Here is a 23658-nt window from a genome sequence, read left to right as displayed (position 1 = left end):
ATCTACCAAGGCTTTTCTACAAATCACTAACGAACACCTATTTAAACTGGGGAAGGCAATTAAAGAGGAAAATGGAAGAAACTATAGCATGTTCTGTCTAAAAGAAAACACAAGTTACTTTCTGCAATTAAGCAATTTGTAAGGAGAAAGATAAGGAGAAAGCACAGTAGACGAGAGAGGGAAAAATTGCTAATTTGGTTAACCGGGATAAAGAACTAAGTTAAATATTCATTAATTTCATTCACTGCAAAGAACTTAAAATTTTTTCATTTGTTAGTTGCACCTAGCTAATAAAATTTGTGAAAGGACTATGATACAATATTTTACACAATTATATGCTGAATATGATTTGTTGTATTTGGGACACTTTGCAAATCAAATTAAACCTTGAAAAAAGAACTCTCATTTCAAGTCATATACTTATTCATTTCTTAAATATTTGGTTTGATTTGAATAATGCTAATTTAAATAATACTGCTAAGGGGGATATGCACAGCCAAGCAACACAGATGGCAGAAGGAACGTATGTTCAGCCAGGCCTTAGGGTCTAGTCCCAGATTTTCCCTAACCAGCTGTGGAACCTGGGGCAAATTATTCCATCTCCTAGAGGCTGCTTTCTCATCTGTAAAATGGGCACAATAATACCTACCTCAAAGGGTTGTGGAGAGGTGAAATGAGCTAACACATCCAAAATATCTATTGCAAAGGCCTGTACCCACCCAATTAATAAATGGTAGCTACAAGAATTATTATGACTATCAGGGTTAGGTGTTAATGTAGCAGAGGCTACTTAAAGACAACCTGCAGTCAGCTTTCAACACCAGTTGCAGAGACTAAATTCTGAGACCAGATTTTGATGTCCTGGAACAACAGGACTGTCTTGCTTGTCAGCATCTCCAGCTGAAGGTTTTTGCTTATATTTATTCACTCTCCGATCTGTTAATTAATGGGGTTATTAATATAAAGAACAGAAAAGTTTGCAAAAGGTGCATTCAAGTTTTTTAAAAGGCAAGCTGCCAAAGACAGTCTGAACTCCCAAGCAAAATCGAAAATGAGAAACAGGAACTCTTGCTGGTTAATGCACAGCGAAGCAGACCATCCCCACATACATGGGACAATGACAATATTTTAACCTACATTTTACATTGAAATCCTGTAACACTCCCCTAGCACGGAAATGGAAATTAGCCGTGCATGTCTACAATGGATCTATTATGAATTTAACTGCACACCATGATTCCTTCTCTTCTTTTTTTAAAAAAATTTATTTATTTTATTTTATTTATTTTTGGCTGCACTGGGTCTTCATTGCTGCGCACAGGCTTTCTCTAGCTGTGGCGAGCGGGGGCTACTTTTCATTGCAGTGCGTGGGCTTCTCATTGCGGTGGCTTCTCTTGTTGTGGAGCATGGGCTCTTCAGTAGTTGTGGCACGTGGGCTCAGTAGTTGTGGCTTGTGGGCTCTAGAGCGCAGGCTCAGTAGTTGTGGCGCACGGGCTTAGTTGCTCCGCGGCATGTGGGATCTTCCCAGACCAGGGATCGAACCCGTGTCCCCTGCATTGCCAGGCAGATTCTTAACCCCTGCGCCACCAGGGAAGTCCCTCCTTGTCTTCTTGAGAACACACGTGAGCACGCTCCAGCCTCCGGACATTTGCTCTGAGCTCTGCTATTGACCTTGGTGCAGTGAAGATCAGCTTCAGTGGTAAGAAAGGAGTCACTTTTAAAACACAAATTCCTTCTGCTTATTAAAGAATACACACCAAAGTACATTTAGAAACGAAGTAAAAGTATAAAAAAAGAAAAAAAATCATCATCCTCCCACTCAGAAAAAAAGAAAGATAACTCTTGGTATACTTCTCTCCATTCTTCTTTGCATAGATTTTGTCTATTTAGTTGAAAAATACAACATATCCAGTTTTATAGCCTGATTCTGCCTTTTAATATAATACACAAGCATCTTTCCTGTTGTTACCGAGAACACAAACATTTTTAAAGATTACATGGCTTTCCATCATACGAGGATCCACAGTTTTCTGGCCATGCCCCTATTGCTTGCTTTTGCTCAATTGTTTCCTACACAATTTTTCTCCAATATACGTAATTCTGCAAGGAACTCCCTACTTCATCACATGTTTTTCTGTATTTACACTCAGAATAGCAATATAATGGTGTCTGTTCACTGCATTCTGTGCCCCCAGTCCAACCACAATACTGGAAAAACTTTAATATCAGCAAGAATTTTAAGAATACAGGCCTCCAGAAACTATTTGATTCTCTTTTCTCCACTGTATGGTAGCCCAAGCTCAGTATAATTAAAACATCCTGAATCTTCCTATCTGAAAGTAAATCCCACCTGAACAAAGCAAACTTTGCAGGCTGAGGTTCTCTACAGTCGAGATGCATGACAAGGCAACAAGTTCTTCATATGTCTTTCTTTTTAAATAACAAAAGCAAAGGAAAAGGAGAATAGCAATCCTAAAACCCAGGGCAGTATCACCGGGTTAAAAAGAGGTGGAAAATTAGCACAAAAAGCCAATCCCGGGCACAGAAAAAGGTTACCAAGAAAAAGTAGAGTCTGAGACATAACTCTGTCTCTATAAACTGTGTGTCCACAGGCCTCGTATTTTACAGGGTTGGCCACAATCTTTCCTCTGTTTCAGGAGGCCTTGAACTTGATCTGTTAGTGAATTATCTTCATGAGACTGCAGTTCTCATTGGTGTACTAGTTAAGTCATGTGAAGAATGATGATAAAGTAAGTCAAAGTTTAGATGTCAGAACACCTTTCTTCAAATAAGTGAAGTACCGTCGTGAAAAGGATAAGCGTTATTATCCGTGGTCTCCCAGGCAAGTACTAAGGCCAGAGAGTGGACACGGCGGTCCGATGGTTCAGGACGGCGGCAGAGGGGATGTCGTGCTCACCAGGCACTTCCTTTAAGCTGACCCACACAGATGCTCACTGCCTTCCAAGGCAGCCTGGTTCTCTGTGGTACAGCCGTCCCCGTCACTGGGCAAGCGGCACAAAGATGTGCACCAGCAGCTCAAAACACTGAGCCCTAAGCTTCTGACAATTAACCTTGGGGGAAAAAAATCATTTAATATTTAAAAATTAGAATGCCACGTGTCCAGGCTACTTCAAGCCTGTATTAGGATGGCAAGCCCAAAGAATGGCAAATGATAATAATAATGTGGCCTTCTAAGAACCAAAGGAGGTTTGTCTCAAAGCCGTCTTGTCTAAATATCCCCTAACTAAGCCACGGCTATGGAGTGCCAGCTGTCCAGATAGAGATGTACATACCGTGCCAACACGGCACTCTCTGAAAGAGAAGCAGCGACCCAGGGCTTCTTATGGAATCACTCCTCCTTCTCCCCTCTGCTCCTACCACCCTCTAACTGCACCCACAGCCCACTGAATTCAGGGCGTGCCGCTCATCAGCTTTCTTACAATCTTTTTTCTGTTTCTTGGTGTGACTTTGGCTCTCGTACTTTGGTTTATTTTCACTTTTGAAAATAATGTTAAAAAGAAACATCAGATCTAACTATGAAAAAAAGTTAAAAGTTTCCAAAATTCAAACTGTACTCTTAAGCAAGAAAATAAAATTCCTGGGCAGGGCCCTTGTATTATTTTTCCCCCTCCTTTTCTAAAAATAGAAGTTTTAGAAGCCTGAAGTTGTATATAAAGCAACGACTTCAAATGTACCCTTTAGGATACGGTAGTCATCAGATTTATTTTTGGAAAGCCGAGTGGGTCAAGAATACCTAGAATAACCTGGTTTCTATTTAAAATACCCTAATTGCTTTGTAACTTAGGAGAAAAAGATTATTTAAAAAGATTATTCAAAATGTAGACATCGCCCAGTGTGTATATCTCACATGGAGCTGGTGATAATTATCCTGAAGGACAAGGAAATAGATTTCTTTCCATAAACGTGTGAAAATGTATCCAAGACCAGAGAAAAAACTAACATATGCAACATCAAGACAGTACCCTCTCTTGACTCCAAGGAAAAGCTGGTAACTGTGAAATAATTTGTTAAATCCAAACAAAATAAGAAAGTTAATTTTAAGGGGACATTTACATGCCGCAGACTCAAAATGTTTTAACTAAAGGAATTTTACAGCCAAGATGAATTCTGTTTTGTAGAGTTAGCCATGAGGAAAAGCCGTTCTGGCAAAAGACGAGCAATGCATATTGGTTGAAAGCAGACGTCAGGGTACTAACTAGGAGGAGAGAAGCTTTTACGAGGCGTTTTATTTCCAAAATTGTAAGAAGACGGTCACTACAAAGTTATTTAAAGCACAAATATTGCTTTTTGTTTTGTTCCCAGGCACCACTGGGAAATGAAATGGTGATTTCAATGTGCCAGAAATCCACTATTTATAGGTATAGAATTCTGTTGTAGGCTATGTTCTTCTGGACAAAAGAAAAAAGGATTTAAAAAAACCAGGAGGCTTTGCCCCAAATGAGCTTACTCGCTAGAAGGTGGAGGGAAAGTTGGCGATGAGCTTCAGGGTTCTGAGCAAATCAGGGAGGGGCCTGCCCGCCTCTGGGTCCCAGTCCTCAACTCAGAGCTTCAAGTGTGGCATGTGATCAAGTAAGTGTTTGCTGTGCTCAACTGGACAACAGTGTAAACTGAGGACAGGCTTCCCTGGTGGTACAGTGGTTGGGAATCCGCCTGCCAATGCAGGGGACACAGGTTCGAGCCCTGGTCCGGGAAGATCCCACATGCCGTGGAGCAACTGAGCCCGTGCGCCACAACTACTGAGCCTGCGCTCTAGAGCCTGCGAGCCACAACTACTGAGCCCGTGTGCCACAACTACTGAAACCCACATGCCTAGAGCCCGTGCTCCACAACAAGAGAAGCCACCGCAATGAGAAGCCCGTGCACCTCAACGAAGACCCAATGCAGTCAAAAAACTAAATAAATAAAATAAAAATCTTTAAACTGAGGACAGAGAAAGAGATGAGAGTCACCAAAAGTTTCTAGGTGAAACAGCCTCCACAGGGGCCCAAAGAATCGTGTTTGCTTTGGTTTTCGGTTTTGTTTTGCAAGCTCTCTCTATCCCAGAGAGTCTGGATAAATGACTGTTCTCTGGTCCACTGTGGACATTCCTTCCTTGACTCAACCAGCATTTACTGGTCACCTACAACTGTGCACTGCTGGGCTACAATTCACCAACGTCCAGCCAAAAAATACTGTCACACTTTGTGTGATGATTTCAACAATCCTAAGGATGCTTCACTGTTTTTCTAAGCTTGGGTTTTCTGTCAATATGAAGAGAGCAACATATTTGCTGGAGCAAGAATCTGCAATGAGCTACCATATGATCCATCAATTCCACTCCTGGGCATATATCCAGAGAAAACCTTAATTTGAAAAGATACGTGCACCTCTATGTTCACTGCAGCACTATTTACAATAGCCAAGACGTGCAAGCAACCTAAGTGTCCATCGACAGAGGAGTGGATAAAGAAGATGTGGTATATATATAAACAGAATACTACTCAGTCATAAAAAAAGAATGAAATAATGCCATTTTCAGCAATATGGATGGACCTAGAGATTATCATACTAATTGAAGTAAGCCAAACAAGGACAAATATCATATGATATCACTGCTATGTGGAATCTAAAAAAAAAATGATACAAATGAACTTATTTACAAAACAGAAATAGACCCACAGACACAGAAAACAAACTTATGGTTACCGAAGGGGAAAGGAGTGGGAGGGATAAATTAGGAGGTTGGAATTAACACAGACTCACTACTGTATATAAAATAGATAACCAACAAGGACCTACTGTATAGCACAGGGAACTATATTCAATATTTTATAATAACCTATAAGGGGAAAGAATCTGAAAGAAATAGATACATAGGTATGTACAACTGAATCACTTTGCTGTACACCTGAAACTAACACAACACTAAATCAACTATACTTCAATCAAATTAACAAATAAGGATACTTAGAATGAAAGAAAAAAAAAAGAATGTGCCACGAGCCCGATTCCCGTGAGTCTCGAATGCCCACCTTTGGTAGGTCCTTTCCTGTTGAGCACGGCCTGCTGCTCCTCGGTGATGTTCAGCCGCCGAACCACATCGGCCAGAGCCGACTTGAGCAGCTGGATGTCGTCTTCCTGCATCTGGACTTTCTGCTCCAGGGAGGCGATGCGGTCTGTCACCTCCATGCTACTGGCGGCAGAAGCGCTGTCATCTAGACCGAGGGAAAGGGGCAAATGAGTCTCAGCTGCTCCCCAGAGAAACCAGACTAAGAAACATACACCAACACGTTGCTATTATGTAACACAACAATATTTAAAAGCTGGAGACCACTGCTTGTAGGCAGAACTCGTGCAAAAATCTTTTTTTAAAAAAATTATTTATTTATTTATATTTTGGCTGCGTTGGGTCTTCATTGCTGTGCGTGGGCTTTCACTAGTTGCGACGAGCAGGGGCTACTCTTCATTGCTGTGCGCGGGCTTCTCTTGTTTCGGAACATGGGCTCTAGGCGTGCAGGCTTCAGTAGTTGTGGCTCGTGGGCTCTAGAGTGCAGGCTCAGTAGTTGTGGTGCATGGGCTTAGTTGCTCCATGGCATGTGGGATCCTCCCAGACCAGGGCTCGAACCTGTGTCCCCTGCATTGGCAGGCGGATTCTTAACCACTGCGCCACTAGGGAAGTCCCCGTGTGAAATCTTTTAAAATTAAGAAGAACTGCACTGCTTCATTCTGCTACTGTCTTTTCATTCTCTAGGTTTGTGCTTTTCATTTTTTTTTTAAACTGTGGTTTTAATTGTCATGATATTTTTCTAGATTCAGGCCATTTTCTTTTCCGTGATATCAGAGAACCTCAGAACTAGAGTGGATATTAGAATACATCTACTACAACTTCCCACACATAGCAGAAATTGACTGCATGGTCTTCTAGCTTTTGTTCCAATGATGCTGACAGGTTGTGCAGATAATCACAGGGTCATACTATCTTCCAGTCAAGATTCTTAAGGATTGGCTATTCTGACAAAACAACAGGAGTGGTCAAATCTGTTTGGTAAGCACACCCTTACAGCTAGAGTGATCATAGTTTCTTATCTAGAGGCACTAACTCCCAGTTCCTTACCACGGTCTACCAGGGCCCTTCATGATCTTCCTTACCTCTCCAACCTCATTTTACACCCTTCTTCTCTTCTCTTCCCATGCTCCAGCCAAACTGCCCTTTTTCGCCTACTTTAGGGATTTGGTATCTGCTGTTGCCTTTGCCAGAAGCATTTCTCAACCAGATATTTTCATGACCAAGTTCTGTTCTTTCGGTCTCAACTCAAATGGGAGTTTTTCAGAGAACCTTGCTAATAACCTTCCTTTAAGTTGTTCCTTTCAGTCACGTCCACCTTATTTCTTTCTTTCATAGCATCACTATGACCTAGAATCATCTTGCTTGTTTGCTTCCTGTCTATGTCTCCCAACTAACATGTTAGCATCATGGAGTCTCTTCTGCTTCTGGGTATGAGAAACCCCTACTGGACAGCACCCCATGCAGAAAGTAATTGTTAAGCCTGGAAATTATACAAATAACAGCAGAAGTACTGGAGCGTGGACACAAGCATATAGACTCTGGTGGGAGTTTGCATTCACTTGGTAGAAGGCAGATGGGGAACTATACAAGTAAACTCCCTTTTTCATGGCTTTGAGCCCAGGGCTAAGTGTTGTATACAATGGGGGTGAGGAAACACTCAGAAAACCCTGTTGCCTTTTTGTCCTTAAAAAATAAAAAAGTGAAGTCTGAAAACAATGAACACTAAAAAGAGTGGGGAAATCCCAGAAGGAAAAAAAAAAAACTAGAGAGGGGATCCCCAAACTCTATCTCTTTATATCTCTGACTGACCTGTGAATCACACAGGCACAGAATAGACTCGAAGCAGAGCCTGCAGTTCAAGCCCAACCAATTAAGGTACCCACTGAAACAAAGAAACAATACTTGTCAGAGAAAAAATAATAGAATACAGAATCTCCATAACTTAACATTCATAATATCCAGGATATAATCCAAAATTAGTAACATACTAAGAATCAAGAAACAACACATTCTCAAGAGAAAAGAAAATAAATTGAGTCCAACTCCAAAATGAAAAAAACACTGGAACTAACAGATAAGGAATTTAAAATGGCTATCAGGACTATCCTCTATATATAAAATGAGTATTTTTTTCAATGAATGAAAATTTCAGAGAGAAGTGGGAAGTATCAGCAGAAAGATAGAAATGAAAAATGAACTGAATGGAAATTCAAGAACTGAAAAATATAATTTATGACAATAAAAAATTCACTAAATGGAATTAACAGATATGACAGATGAAAAACCAAGCAAATCTGAAGACAGATCAATTGGAAGTATCCAAGGTGAAGAACACAGAGGGAAAAAATTAACAGAGCCCTGGGGACTTGTTAAGACAATCTCAAACAGTCCAACATACATTTAATTGGAATATAAAAAGAGAGAGAGCAGGACAGAAAAAAATATCTGAAAAATAATGGCCCCAAACATCCCAAGTTCAATAAAGGAAAGAAATGTAAAATTACAAAATGCTAAGCAACAACCAAGCAAAATAAACACAAAAAAGACCACCTCAAGGTCTATCATAATCAAACTGTTGAAAACCAAAGATAAAGTACGCATCTTGAAAGCAGCAAGAGAAAAACAACATATATAACTATACAGGGAACAATAATCTGATTAATAGCTGGTTGTCATAAACCATGGAGACTAGAAGAGAGTGAAGTAACATCTTTAAAGTACTGGATGAAAAAAAATTCAATCTAGAATTCTATATCCTGAAAAAATATCCTCCAAGAATGAAGGCAAATTAAGGCATTTTCAGATAAATGAAAACTGAAAGAATTTATTGCCAGTAGATCTGCATTACAAGAAGTTAAAGGAAGTTCTTCAGAGTAAAGGGAAATTACACACAATGGAAACTCAGACCCTCGGAAAAGAATGAAGAGCACTGGAAATGATAAATATTTGAAGGAGCTCAAGACTTTTTTTCTTTTTGCATTTTCCTTTGAGAATTTCAGGGGGGGAAAAAAAAGCAAGACTCAACTATATGCTGACCACAAGACACACACTTTAAATGCAAAGACACAGATAGACTGAAAGTAAATGAATGGAGAAAAAGATATAGCATGCAAATAGTAACTAAGCATAAGAAGGCTGGAGCAGCAATATTAATATCAGATAAAATAGATGTCAAATAAAATGTATTACCAGCTATAAAGAAGAACATTTCATAATGAAAAAAGTATTAACTTATCAGAAAGACAATCAAAAATATGCCCAATAACAGAGCTTTAAAATACATGAAACTCCATTTGCAGCAACATAGATGGACCTAGAGTTTGTCATACTAAGTGAAGTAAGTCAGACAAATTTCATATATCATTTACATGTGGAATCTAAAAAAAGTGATACAAATGAACTTATTTACAAAACAAACAGATCACAGACTTCAAAAATAAACTTATGGTTACCAAAGGGGAAATGTGTGTGGGGGGGAATAAATTAGGAGTTTGGGATTAACATATACACACTACTATGTATAATGAATAAAACAGATAATCAGCAAGGACCTACTGTATAGGTAGGAACTCTACTCAATATTCTATAATAACTGACTATTAAAAAGAATCTGAAAAAAGAATGGATATATGTATATGTATAACTGAATCACTTTGCTGTATACCTGAAACTAACAGAACATTGTAAATCAACTATAGTCCAATATAAAATTAAAAAATTGAATTAAAAAAATTATTAAGTAAAATACATGAAACAAAAATTGACAGAATTAAAGTGAGAAATAGACAATTCCACAGTTATTCCTCAAGATTTTAACACCCCTTTCTCAGCAACTGATGGAACAACTCATTTAAAAAATCAGTAAAGGGCTTCCCTGGTGGCGCAGTGGTTGAGAATCCGCCTGCCAATGCAGGGGACACGGGTTCGAGCCCTGGTCTGGGAAGATCCCACATGCCGCGGAGCGGCTGGGCCCGTGAGCCACAATTGCTGAGCCTGCGCGTCTGGAGCCTGTGCTCCGCAACAAGAGAGGCCGCGATAGCGAGAGGCCCGCGCACCGCGATGAAGAGTGGCCCCCGCTTGCCACAACTGGAGAGAGCCCTCGCACAGAAACGAAGACCCAACACAGCCATAAATAAAATAAATTAAAAAAAAAAAAAAAAAAAAAAATCAGTAAAGACAGAAGATATGAACAACATTATAAACCACTTTGACTTAATTGATATGTATAAGAAACTACAGCCAATGATAGCAGTGTACATGGTACATTTACCAAGACACATCATATTCTGGGCCATGAAACAGACCTGAAAAAACCTAAAGATTGAAAGAGTATGTTCTTTGACCACAGTGACAATAAATTAGAAATCAAAAACAATAAGAGAACAAGGAAACCCCCCCAAAATTTGGAAATTAAACAACACACTTCTATATAATCATTAGGTAAAAGAAGACATCACAGGAGAGAATAGAAAATATTTTAAGTTGAATGGTAATGAAAATATAACATATCAAAATGTATGGGTTGCAGGTAAAGCAGGTCTTTGAGGAAAATTAATAGCTGTAAGTCTCTATTAGAAAAGGAGAGTATTCTCAAATCAATGATTCTCAGCCATCACATTAAGTAACAAGAAAAAGAAGAGCAAATTAAACCCAAATCAAGCAAAGGAAAGGGAAAGAGCAAAGAGCAGAAATCAATGGAGTAAAACATGAACAAGCAATGAATAAAATCAATGAACTCAAAGGCTGGTTCTCTAAAACATCAATAAAGTGTAAGCTCCATGAAAGCAGGGATCTTTTTTGCTGGTTCACTGCTCTATGTTTCCAATATGTAACACAGAGTAAGAACTCAATAAATATTTGGTAAATGAATGAATAAATGTGTAAATGGGTATCTTTTATGAAGCATACATCAAATTAGTTTCTGGGGATGTAAAGATGACTGATTCACAGTCCTTTCTTTAGAAGCTCTCTTTGTGGTGGAGAAGACAAATGTCCCCAAATTTCTAAAACAATGTGATAAGTTATATAATTGAGAAATATACAGAGTGATAAATGAACACAGAGAAGAAATATTAATGGTATTTGGAAAAACAGAAGAAAGTAGGGGGTTGGCCATGAAAGATAAAAACATTTACAAGGTGGAAAAGCAAGAAGAATCCTTTGTCCTTTTGGACTCACCTCCTAGAGAAATGGAAATAAAAACAAAAATAAACAAATGAGACCTAATGAAATGCTTTTGCACAACAAAGGAAACCAAAAACAAGACAAAAAGACAACCCTCAGAATGGGAGGAAATATTTGCAAACGCAGCAACCGACAAAGGATTAATCTCCAAAATTTACAAGCAGCTCATGCAGCTCAATATCAAAAATACAATCAACCCAATCCAAAAATGGGCAGAAGACCTAAATAGACATTTCTCCAGAGAAGATATACAGATTGCCCACGAACACATGAAAGGATGCTCAACATCACTAATCATTAGAGAAATGCAAATCAAAACTACAATGAGGTATCACCTCACACCAGTCAGAATGGCCATCATCAAAAAATCCGCAAACAATAAATGCTGGAGAGGGTGTGGAGAAAAGGGAACCCTCTTGCACTGTTGGTGGGAATGTAAATTGATACAGCCACTATGCAGAACAGTATGGAGGTTCCTTGAAAAACTAAAAATAGAACTACCATACGACCCAGCAATCCCACTACTGGGCATATACCCTGAGAAAACCATAATTCAAAAAGAGTCATGGGGCTTCCCTGGTGGCGCAGTGGTTGAGAATCTGCCTGCTAATGCAGGGGACACGGGTTCGAGCCCTGGTCTGGGAAGATCCCACATGCCACGGAGCAGCTGGGCCCGTGAGCCACAATTGCTGAGCCTGCGCGTCTGGAGCCTGTGCCCCGCGACGGGAGGGGCCGCGATAGAGAAAGGCCCGCGCACCGCGATGAAGAGCGGTCCCCGCACCGCGATGAAGAGTGGCCCCCGCTTGCCGCAACTGGAGAAAGCCCTCGCACGAACCGAAGACCCAACACAGCCAAAAATAAATAAATAAATAAATAAATAAATAAAATAAAAAAATAAGAAAATCCTTTAAAAAAAAAAAAAAAAAAAAGAGTCATGTACCACAATGTTCACTGCAGCTCTATTTACAATAGCCAGGACATGGAAGCAACCTAAGTGTCCATCGACAGATGAATGGATAAAGAAGATGTGGCACATATATACAATGGAATATTACTCAGCCATTAAAAGAAATGAAATTGAGTTATTTGTAGTGAGGTGGATGGACCTAGAGTCTGTCATACAGAGTGAAGTAAGTCAGAAAGAGAAAAAAAAATACCGATGCTAACACATATATGTGGAATCTAAAAAAAAAAAAAAATTGGTTCTGATGAACCTAGGGGCAGGACAGGAATAAAGACGCAGATGTAGAGAATGGATTTGAGGACATGGGGAGGGGGAAGGGTAAGCAGGGACGAAGTGAGAGAGTAACATTGACATATATACACTACCAAATGTAAAACAGATAGCTAGTGGGAAGCTGCTGCATAGCACAGGGAGATCAGCTCAGTGCTTTGTATCCACCTAGAGGGGTGGGATAAGGAGGGTGGGAGGGAGACGCAAGAGGGAGGGGATATGGGGATATATGTATACATATAGCTGATTCACTTCGTTATACAGCAGAAACTAACACACCATTGTAAAGCAACTATACTCCAATAAAGATGTTAAAATAAATAAATAAAAGAGCAAGATGGAAGCACATGTACTAACATGGATAAATTTCTAAGACATCTTGTTGAGAAAAAAAATCATGTTTCAAAAAGACAAAATAATATATGTATTCTACAATATTCATTTATATGTATGCAAATGTATAGAAAAAGTTCTAGAAGGATATGCACAAATTGTCATCTCTGGAGAATGCAGCAAGTATGGGATTAGAGGTGGTGGTCAAAGAGAAATTTAGACTTGCCTGTAATATTACAGTGTTTTAGAAAGATTATATATATGTGTGTGTGTATTACTTGTGCAGTTTGAAATTAATTTTAAACGAAGTGTAGGACAGATCCACAAATAGCAATATGGAAAATATCGTAAATAAATTGCCAAGTGAAAACAAACAAACAAAACAAAACGAAACAACCAAAAAAAGAAGACTCCTTTGCATTCCAGGCAAAGGAAACAATTTAAACAAAACATGGGAACATGAAAGCATACGGAATATTCAGATAATCATGGCCTTTGAAATTGAAATCTACCATCTCGTAACTTCTACTTACTGGATATAATTCTGTCTTGCCCTGAAATTCAAGCTCTGCCAACTTCCTAAGTAATTTAATTGTTTCATACATAGAAATGTTGTTCAAGTCAATGTCAAGTCAAGTGTCAATGGCACTTCTGAGGGAGAATAACAGGTATTAAATATCTGATAACCCAGAGAACTTATTAAGCACTCACACACATCTAAAATTGTTACCCTCTTATGAAGAGACATTATATAACTCTTTAAAAAAATGTATCAAGACATATTTCTTTAAAGAAATCAAACTGTGAGGTAAGAACTTACAAACAATCCTCTTCTCACACTCCTCCCCTTCCTAGAACTGCGTACTCCATCCCTTACACTAATAATATAGAATTCACACTGTTTCAGCTAGGAACATGGGGGTAACCTTTTTCTCTGTCTCTTCCTGTTGATTGAGACATATAAAGAACTTTAAAAACCCAACAGTGAGAAAAGAAATAACCTGATTAAAAAAGAGAGAAAAGAAAAAAATAGGCAAAAGTCTCAGACAGACACTCTGCCAAAGAAGATATACAGATGACAGACACATGAAAAGATGTCAATGTCACTAGCCATTAGGGAAATGCAAATTAAAACCACAATGAGACATTGCTACATACCTATTAGAATGGTTAAAACACAGAATATTAACAAAACAAAATGCAGGTCTTCTCTGGTGGCGCAGTGGTTGAGAATCTGCCTGCCAATGCAGGGGACACGGGTTCGAGCCCTGGTCTGGGAAGATCCCACATGCTGCGGAGCAACTGGGCCCGTGAGCCACAATTACTGAGCCTGCGTGTCTGGAGCCTGTGCTCTGCAGCAAGAGAGGCCGCGACAGTGAGAGGCCCACGCACCACGATGAAGAGTGGCCCCCACTTGCCACAACTAGAGAAAGCCCTTGCACAGAAACGAAGACCCAACACAGCCATAAATAAATAAATAAATAAATATTTAAAAAACAAAAAAACCCCAAAAAAAACCCAAAATGCAATGAGGATATGGAGCAAATGAAACTCTCCTACGTTGCTGGTGGGCACATAAAATGGTATGGTCACTCTGGTGACCATACCATTGCAGTTTCTTATAAAGATAAACATACACGTACCATGTGATCTAGCAATCCTAAGCACTTACTCTTAGTCTAGAGAAATGCACATTCGCATTCATACAAAGCCTGTATATCAGTGTTTATAGTGGCTCAATTCATACTTGGTAAAAACTGGAAACTACTCTAATGTGTATACACTGTGGTATATCCAACATAGTGGAATACCACTCAGCAATAAAAAGGAACAAACTACTGATGCATGCAACGATTTGGATGGATGTCAAGGGCATTATGCTGAATGAAGACAGCCAGTCTCAGGAGGTTACACATTGCATGATTCCATTTATCTGATATTCTCTAAAAGACAAAACCATAGTGAAGGAGTATAGATCAGTGGTTGCCAAGGGTTAGGGTAGGGATAGAGCACAGGGGAGTTTTTGGGGGGTGATGGAAATGTTCTGTCCTGATGGTAGTGGTAGTTACATGAATCTATACTGTGTTAAAATACATAGAATTCTCTCAAAAAAAGATTTGTTGAATGTTAACATAAATAAAACAACTTCCTGAGAGTTCAAGTGAGATAAAGTCTTAAAGTCTTCTTCAAGTGAGATAAAAGCTTTGTCAATGAGAGGTTATTATTTTTGCTTGTTGAAGTTGGTTGCTTTTATACCATGAGATCTCAGCAAAGAAATATTTCAATGAAAACTGCATACTGGTTGCTCATTAGAAAGAGACCGTCCTTTAAGTTCTAGATAACTTCTTGTGAATGGACAGTGGTTCTGTTAAATTTCTCCATTTGTCCTTTGACCTGGATGGGAAAGCGGGAAAGTCCCACTTCATAATGTCAAGCTGATTGGAAGGGAGAAGTGGGGAGGATAAGATGGTATTTTATATCTGTCTTCCCTCTGGGCTCAATTACAGAGCTGACTAAAACCTTCAGTCACGTGCAAGCCTGGGCCATTGCAGACCTAACTGGGAAGGTCTCCGGCCTCAGGAAGCAGGCGGTGGGGGGATGGGGGACGGTTCTAGAGCTAAGTTAGTGTGGGAGAGAGTACTTGTAGGACCAGCGTGTACTTCAGTCATTAAAAGCATGAACTCTGACGTCAAGCTTCCTGGGTTCAAATTGCAGCCCTACTACCTACTAGCTAAGTGACATAGGGCAAATTATTTAATCACGACGTGCCTCAGTTTCTCCATTTGGGAATAAACAGCAGTTATCTACCTCAGAGGGTTGTCGTAATATTAAATGAGTTAATATAGCGAGAGCACTTGGGATCTGTTTTTGCATATAGTAAATGTTCTAAAAATGTAATCTGTAAGCTATTGTCATTATTATTACTGATAAAGATGACCAAAGCAAATTCAAGTTTAACATTTTTCCGTCAAGACTTCTATGTGTGCTGTCTGAACATTGTGATGCAAAAGAGCACAGAAAAATTAATTAGAAATTAGCGTTTTGTTAACAAGATGTTTTCTAAGTCATAAAAGAATCTGGCATATAGAATCATGTACTCCTCTGATCTTTTTGGGTTGTCTGCCTAGACAGCTGCTTTGAAGAGGGTGCTACACCCATCAATGGGACCTGAGCACACGGACAGTGGTGGCCAGCAGTCCTGGAGGTCAATAAGTTGGCCTCTATCATCCAACCTTGCATTTTCTAATCACTATCATATAACCTACCAAGTAAGAGAAGGCAGGCCTGCTCTACGTTCTCAAAATTTATGATGCAAAACAGCTTCCCTGTGGCCTCAGTTTGCACTATGGATGGCTTTAATAAACTGCATAAATCAGACTCTATTTTAATTAGATTGCCAAGTTTGCATAGGAAAAAGTCTAATTTTAATATTTTACCCAAAAAAACCCTTCAAAACCCAAAAACCAAAACCCTAACCACCTGAATATCTGCCTTCAAATACAAACGATTAAAAACTGAAATGTCGGGCTTCCCTGGTGGCGCAGTGGTTGAGAATCTGCCTGCTAATGCAGGGGACACGGGTTCGAGCCCTGGCCTGGGAAGATCCCACATGCCGCAGAGCGGCTGGGCCCGTGAGCCACAACTGCTGAGCCTGCGCGTCTGGAGCCTGTGCTCCGCAACGAGAGAGGCCCGCGCATCGCGATGAAGAGTGGCCCCCGCTTGCCACAACTGGAGAAAGCCCTCGCACAGAAACGAAGACCCAACACAGCCAAAATCAATCAATCAATCAATCAATCAAACATACGCATCTGATTCAAGATCCTCATTAAAAAAAAAAAAAAAAAAAAAAAAACTGAAATGTCTGATCTGCTTAAGAGACCCTCCATTTGCGACATGGGCTGAAATTTTCCCCAGGCCATAATCCTAGCGCTTATCAAATCCTGCCAGCACCACTGCTATAACCTGTCAGGGACTGACTTCTGCTCCTCCAGGTAACTGACTCTCGAGAATGGACCGGAGGCTTCTTGGCAGCAGTGGGAGCTGCCTGAGATTCTCAGCCTTCTTGCGCACAGAAAAGGCCAGTGTTGTTCAAATGACTTTACATTCCAATTCAGCTGGGGCCAAACTGATTAGCATAATGAAAAACAAAACCCAAAGCTTGGTTTAACCAAGGCAAACCATTTCCGACCTCTGTACATTGCACAGGAGTCTGGAGCACAGAATGGGAGAGCTTATCTGAATTCCATCAAAGAAAACCTCACTAGATTGGGAATCCGGCCCAAATAAAACCTTCATACATTATTTATTTTAAAGTAATTTTCATTTCAGTGCCTCTAAAATTTATCTACGGAGGTCATTAAAACGGTGTTAACATGAGAGTGGCTTTATCTTTTTTCAAAGTTTTCGCATTCTTTCAAGCACCACTGCACTTTGTGGTGTTAGGGGAGGTTTGAAAAAGATGATATTAGTCTATATTTTCACTTGTTGAGTTTTGAGCTAGAACCACTGGCTGGGGCTGGGGTACCTTCTCATTTCCTCAGGAAGGCACGGGGATCTATTTACACACGGCAGGTAGGGTGTCCCTTTATCTCGGTATCGGGTAACCATCTCTCAGGTGGAGATCATGCTATGGGCAAGGGGATAGACAGGATTTAATCTGAGACAGAACCATACCCACAGTGGTGCGAGAACCTTAATGTAGATGTTTCAGCTGGCCAACTTCTCTAGAAGATGCTCTGCCAGCAGCAGACCTTCCTGGGGCTACAATTTCCAGCCTCCTGGCATTTTGTCAAGGTCCAAATGTGGTTCAGTAAACTGGCTCTTGGAAAGGCTAGTAATCAGTGTCACCTGCACTGAATGGTCTGGGTCCTGAGGCTTTAGAGAGGACACTGACCTGGGATTCAAATTGGGCAGCGTTCAATTCCTGGGTCTGGCACTTATGAGCTGTGTAACCTTGGCAAACGACTTGACCACTCCAGGAATAATACCATAACCTGTCTTCTGAAGTTCTTGTGAGGATAAACGTTAATGTATATGAAACATCTAATAGGATGGTGGCAAACAGGTGCTCAACACAAATGGTAGTTTAGTATTTCCATAGTTGATTGTTGTTAATATTGTTTATCATAGATCATCAGTAAAATCAACATTAACAATAGTTACTGAACAAATTCTGCGAGTATGTGCAGTGCTTGTCCCACGAGACAGGTCAAGGCTAGACTAAAAGATACCATTCCTGGTCTGCAGCACCTCAGGTCAAGTTGAGGAAACGTGACATTAAGCTTAAGGTGAAGAATAGTTCCATAAAAGCCCTCTCCCATGACAGCACCTGATTAGTGGCCAAAGGATGGACCGAGCATTACACCAACGGCTCCATCCTGACTTGCCTCTCGTGAGAACCTAGCCAAATGCCGGCTTCTTTCTGAGCTTCAAGTGATGTCATGGACCCAGGTAGGTCCTACATCACCCCTGGTTCCACAGGTAAAAAGATGACCTTGAGCTCTGCCCTTTCCCTAGATCTTCGTGTAGCTATTTGTGGCGATGACTTTCAAGTTTAATCACCGTTTTACAGTAAAAAGTGGCACAAAAAGATCTTCAGGTAACTTGTCTGTTTTACTCTATTTAAAAGGCAAGGAAAGTATACTTTTTCCTCCATTCATATGATTATCTCATTACCTGGAGATAAAAACAGGCTCTTGCCTCTAAATCTTCTGGTGATATGAAGGTACTGCTATTATCTGAGTAATAATGTTCCAGGAGCTCAAAGGGGGCCTATTCATTTTAAAAGGTTAACTTAGAATCTGTCCCCTTTATGTTGAGATGGTCTCTCTTCTCCCTAACTATTTAAAACAATACGGATAGCACCAAAACAATAGTAGCTACCCTTATTCCCCACCCACTATGTGTCAGACCCTATGTCTTGCAGTGCATTATCTCCAACCCATACAGCTTCCTCCAGCTGGGTGCTGTCCTCATTTCAGAGATGAGGTTGAAGAAGTTAGGTTTCTCATCCACCTCATCTGAAGTCACGCAGTGAAAGTGGCAAGCCAAGGGCTAGCCTTTACACTGTTTCCTGTGGTCCATCCAAATGACAAGCTTTAATTCCAGTGGGACTTGTGTGGTACTAAGTAAGATATACATACAACTTTTGCATCATTTTACTTTTCCAAAATATTAGACAAATGCTATTTAGAAATCTTATTATAAGGTTCTAGTATTTTAGGAGCCAGTCATATAAGCAATAAGGACTAACAACCTTTCACTCAATAACCTGTAGGTAGACATCTATGTAAAAGCTGGCTTTCCATATTATGCACTGCTTGCAGAAAAGTTATATTTTGTTGTCATAGTTTGAACCACTATAGTATCCACTAGCAAAAGAAACATGGAAACAGGTAGCGTAGAGAAACAACATATCCCCTGTCATTTTAAGGTCTGGATTTCAGCCCTACTGTCAGATCTGCAGCCCTGTACACCACTCCTGGCTGAAGGGCTCCAGCTTTATTTCACTTCTGAGACTGGCTTCTTCTCTGATCATCTGGGTCAGTCAGGAACCCTGAGCCTTGCTCCTCCCTGGGCTGGACCTGTCACTTGAGCTCTCTCTCTGAGATTCATCACTTCAGAGATAATTACAAGAACTGACCCTATCCATCAGTAAACCCGTCTCAAATGACGCTGAGCAAACGTTCGTATACTTGATTGTGAGAGAATTCTACAACAGTCCTTAACTGCTATAAAAATGCTGGCATTGCCTACTGATTAAAGGAACTTCAGCAGAGCCTCTTGAATCTGGAAGGAAATGTATCAAGATATTTTATGAGTCTTGGGTTGTAAAACAGTGGTGCTGGAGACCAGAAAAAAAACGCATAAGGTCACCCTAAGAAGCAATATGTGACTCGGCTGCATTTAGGTGACACAGAGTTTAAAGCTAACAAACTTTCCGTTCAGTTCAATGAAACGTTACCAAGCGTCTTCTGGACCAGACCTGCAATCAACATTGCGACCTTCCGTCTAGCAGAGGAGAGACTGGCCAACAAATAACTCTCCAGGAAATACAGGGACACAGACAAGAGAGCAATTAAACTGTCCCCACCCCGCCCCCATCACAAGCTGGGCATAAAAGCTGGCTGGAAATGTAATATGAGGACTAGTCAAACCTAGAACAAAACACAGGTGAAGGAGGAAGAGCAGGATTTCAGGTGAGCTACTGGGTTTCAATTAATGCATAACGGATGAGGCAAAAGAGGAAGAATAAGAACAATCACTTATAGAAAGAACAGCCTTGAAATTCTCTAGTTGCGTATTTAGGAAATGTGTTAATTACTTTATCTTGAAAGATGCTCATTTCATTTTGCCTAAACCATAGTTACCAAGCCAGCAAAGACTTCCCATGGAGCCCTGAGATTCTTTGAAATCCTTAGAATGCTTATTTAACAATGAACACTTTAATATTTAACACTTGAATATTTATTTTTAACACTATACACGCACTCCCGCACACGCATACACACACGTGCATGCACACACACCCCTACCTTTGCAGACGTAATTCTGTTTCTTGTTTCTGTTAGATACTAAAAGACCTAGGTACTGTAAAGTCGTTAATACCTTTCCCCCACCCACTTTACAGTTTTCAAGCAAACAAGACATGCTGCAACTGAGCAGAAGAGAAACTTCCAACTGTGTGTGAAGTGATCTGCCCTGAAACTTGGGCTTCGCTCTGAAGTTCAGAAGCACAGGAGCACTGAGGCAGAAGTGGCATATCCAGTCTCTGGGTCAGCTGGGATGAGAGGGAGGGGAAAGGGGTAGAGGGGAGGGGAGAGGAGAGGAGGGGAGGAGAGGGAGAAGAAACAAAACGAAAGCTTTGTAATAAAGCTCCTAGCAAGTCATGCAGGATCACCAAATCCTTACCATAAAAGGAAAGATTAAAGTTATGGAGGTGGGGAAGGGGAGAGCAGACAGAATGACAAGCCTAAGGGTGGAACTTGATAAAGACCTAAAACCATAGTCTAAGTTTTTCTTTTACGTGGAGACTATGCAATATTCGCTCGTTACATTTGTTGTACACTTCTCCATAAGACGGCCTCAGTTCATAAACTGACCTAATAAAAAGTATCTAAAAAGGTAGCTTTAACAAGTTTTTATTTGATACAATGGTTTTAAAACCTTTCAGCAAAAGGAATAAAATAAAAGCTATTCTTTTTTTTTTTTTAAAGGATTTTCTTATTTATTTATTTATTTATTTATTTATTTTTGGCTGTGTTGGGTCTTCGGTTCGTGCGAGGGCTTTCTCCAGTTGCGGCAAGCGGGGGCCACTCTTCATCGCGGTGCGGGGACCGCCCTTCATCGCGGTGCGCGGGCCTTTCTCTATCGCGGCCCCTCCCGTCGCGGGGCACAGGCTCCAGACGCGCAGGCTCAGCAATTGTGGCTCACGGGCCCAGCTGCTCCGTGGCATGTGGGATCTTCCCAGACCAGGGCTCGAACCCGTGTCCCCTGCATTAGCAGGCAGATTCTCAACCACTGCGCCACCAGGGAAGCCCAAAAGCTATTCTTATCTTCATTTTTTTCTACTAATTTCCATTAGTATAAAAATATTTCTATTTAAAGTACTCTACAAGGGAGTTCCCTGGTGGCCTAGTGGTTAGGATTCAGGGCTTTCACTGCTGTGGCCTGGGTTCAATCCCTGGTCAGGGAAGGGACGTCCCCGCAAGCCACGAGGTGCAGCCAATAAATAAATAAATAAATAAAATCCACAGAATTCCCTGGCAGTCCAGTTGTTAGGACTCGGCGCTTTCACTGCTGTGGCCTGGGTTCAATCCCTGGTCAGGGAACTAAGATCCCACACGCTGTGCGGCATGACCAAAAAAATAAAAAATAAAAAATAAATGAAAAGTAAAAAAATTGAGTACTCTACGGTTACATTACCCTTAACACTGACTGTCTTCTAGACCGAATCGTTTTGATTAGTTTTAGACAATATTCCCTCATGGGAGAGCCTGTGCTTTAATAGTTGAGATGAAGGTCAGAAAAGCACAGTTTAAGTGGTCTGAAATCCACCACTAGAGCTAAAGCCAGACCACTGGTCTTCAAGTTCTAAAACATACTGAAAGTAGTGGTCCATCTTCAGGATAATACAGTAGATATGACTGGTTCATAGAAGACATCACAAGTGAAAATACCTAGGTTCTCGTTGTAGCACTTATCTTTTAGGTTCCTTTCAAAAAAGTGGAGCTACAACATTCTAAGGTTGGAATCTAAAGGGAGGTTTGAAATCTAACCTCTTCCACCCACATTCTTTTTTGTGATTATTGTTCTTGCTGTAAAACTTTTTCTTTGCCCTTCCTTATTGACACTGTGTAACTACTTTTTTTTTCAATTGCCATTAACTTCTGCTTCCAGCCAAGATAGAGCAACAGGGACTGGATTTGCCATCCTACCTAAAACAGCTAAAAAGAACAGACAAAATGTATTACACAATGGTTTTTCAGACATTGGACATCAGACAATGAGGGATAGGGATTGCTCAGTGATGACAAGCAAAAGAGGTGAACCCTATGACTGCCCCAGGATACAGCCTGAAGACTTTCCAGCAAGTGATGCCAGGAGGGGAACCAGGTGGAACCTGGAGGTCTCCCTTGGTGGAGGAGACCGTGCTGGAAGCCCAGAAAAGCCAAGATGACTAGAGTTCAGAAGGCAGAATACCAAAGAGGAGAGACTTGCAAATGGAGGAAACTTCAGAAATCTGCAGAGAATACCCCCCAAGTCTTCAGCTGAGTATTGATCAGCATTCACGTATGAGGAAATTACCCAGGTCTGGGGAAGGAACCATCCAATACGAACAGAGAGAGCAATCACCAGAGCTCACACAGGGCTGGGAATAGTTCCTGTCACCCTTAGCTAGAGTGGAAAACCACAAAATCCACAGGGCACTGGGTAGAGAACGCAGAGAATTTTACCCTAGACTAAATGCTACTCTGGTTCCCCCTAATAAAGCTTAAGAGCAAGACATGAAAGGACCAAACTGTTTCCAAGTAACTTAACCACATCCCAGAACAAAGCTCAAAAATTTTTATGGGAACATAAAAATATCCATCTCCCAACAAGGTAAAATTCATAATGTCTGGCATCCAACAAAAAACCACCAGGCATTCAAAGAAGCAGGAAAATATATGACCCATAATAAGGAAAAGAACCAATGGAGCAAAACTAACCCAGAAATGATAGAATTACTAGGTAAAGAAAATTAAAGTTATTATAACTGTACTGCCTATGTTCAAGAAGCTAAAAGAAAAAACTGGATGTGTTAGGTAGAGGTATAGAAGGTATATATTTAAAAAATAAGGCAAACTTCTAGAGAGGAAAACTACAATATACTAGATGAGAGTAAATGAAAAGATTACTGAACATGAAGAAACAACAATAGAAACTACCCAAAATGAAATTTCGAGAAAAAAAAAGACTCAAGGGAAGGAGGGAGGGAGGGAGAGAGAGATAGAGAGAAAATGAATAAGAATGAAGCATCAGGGGGGTTGTAAGACAACTCCAAGTGTACTAATATCTGTGTAGCTCAAGTCTCTAAAGGAGAGGAGAGAGGGGGGGAACAAATAATAATTAGAGAAATAATGGCTGAAAAAATTCCAAATTTGATGAAAATTATAAAGTCACAGATCAAGAAGCTCAATGAATCCCAGGCACAGAAAACATGAAGAAAATTACACCAAGGCAGATCAAAATCAAATTGCTTAAGACCAGAGAAAAAGAGAAAATCAGGCAAACTAGGAATCCAGGTGAACTTCCTCAACTTATTGATAAAGAACATCTACAAAAAGCCTACAGCTGA

General features: G+C 40.4%; 1 protein-coding gene across 7 annotated transcripts in view; it reads right to left on the bottom strand.

Moving 5' to 3' along the window:
- Positions 1-23658, bottom strand: part of EML1 (EMAP like 1) — a 200626-nt gene that overhangs the window by 77434 nt on the left and 99534 nt on the right. For all 7 annotated transcript variants that reach the window (XM_057543478.1, XM_057543472.1, XM_057543473.1 and 4 more), the window contains exon 2: positions 6033-6215. In XM_057543478.1, the coding sequence (XP_057399461.1) occupies positions 6033-6215 (183 nt within the window). The remainder of the gene's footprint in view (positions 1-6032; positions 6216-23658) is intronic.

This window comes from Balaenoptera acutorostrata, chromosome 3 (assembly GCF_949987535.1).
Source record: "Balaenoptera acutorostrata chromosome 3, mBalAcu1.1, whole genome shotgun sequence".
In the NCBI taxonomy this organism is placed as follows: domain Eukaryota; kingdom Metazoa; phylum Chordata; class Mammalia; order Artiodactyla; family Balaenopteridae; genus Balaenoptera; species Balaenoptera acutorostrata.
Note: the sequence above shows the minus strand (reverse complement) of the source record. Positions and strands in the feature narration are given on the sequence as shown.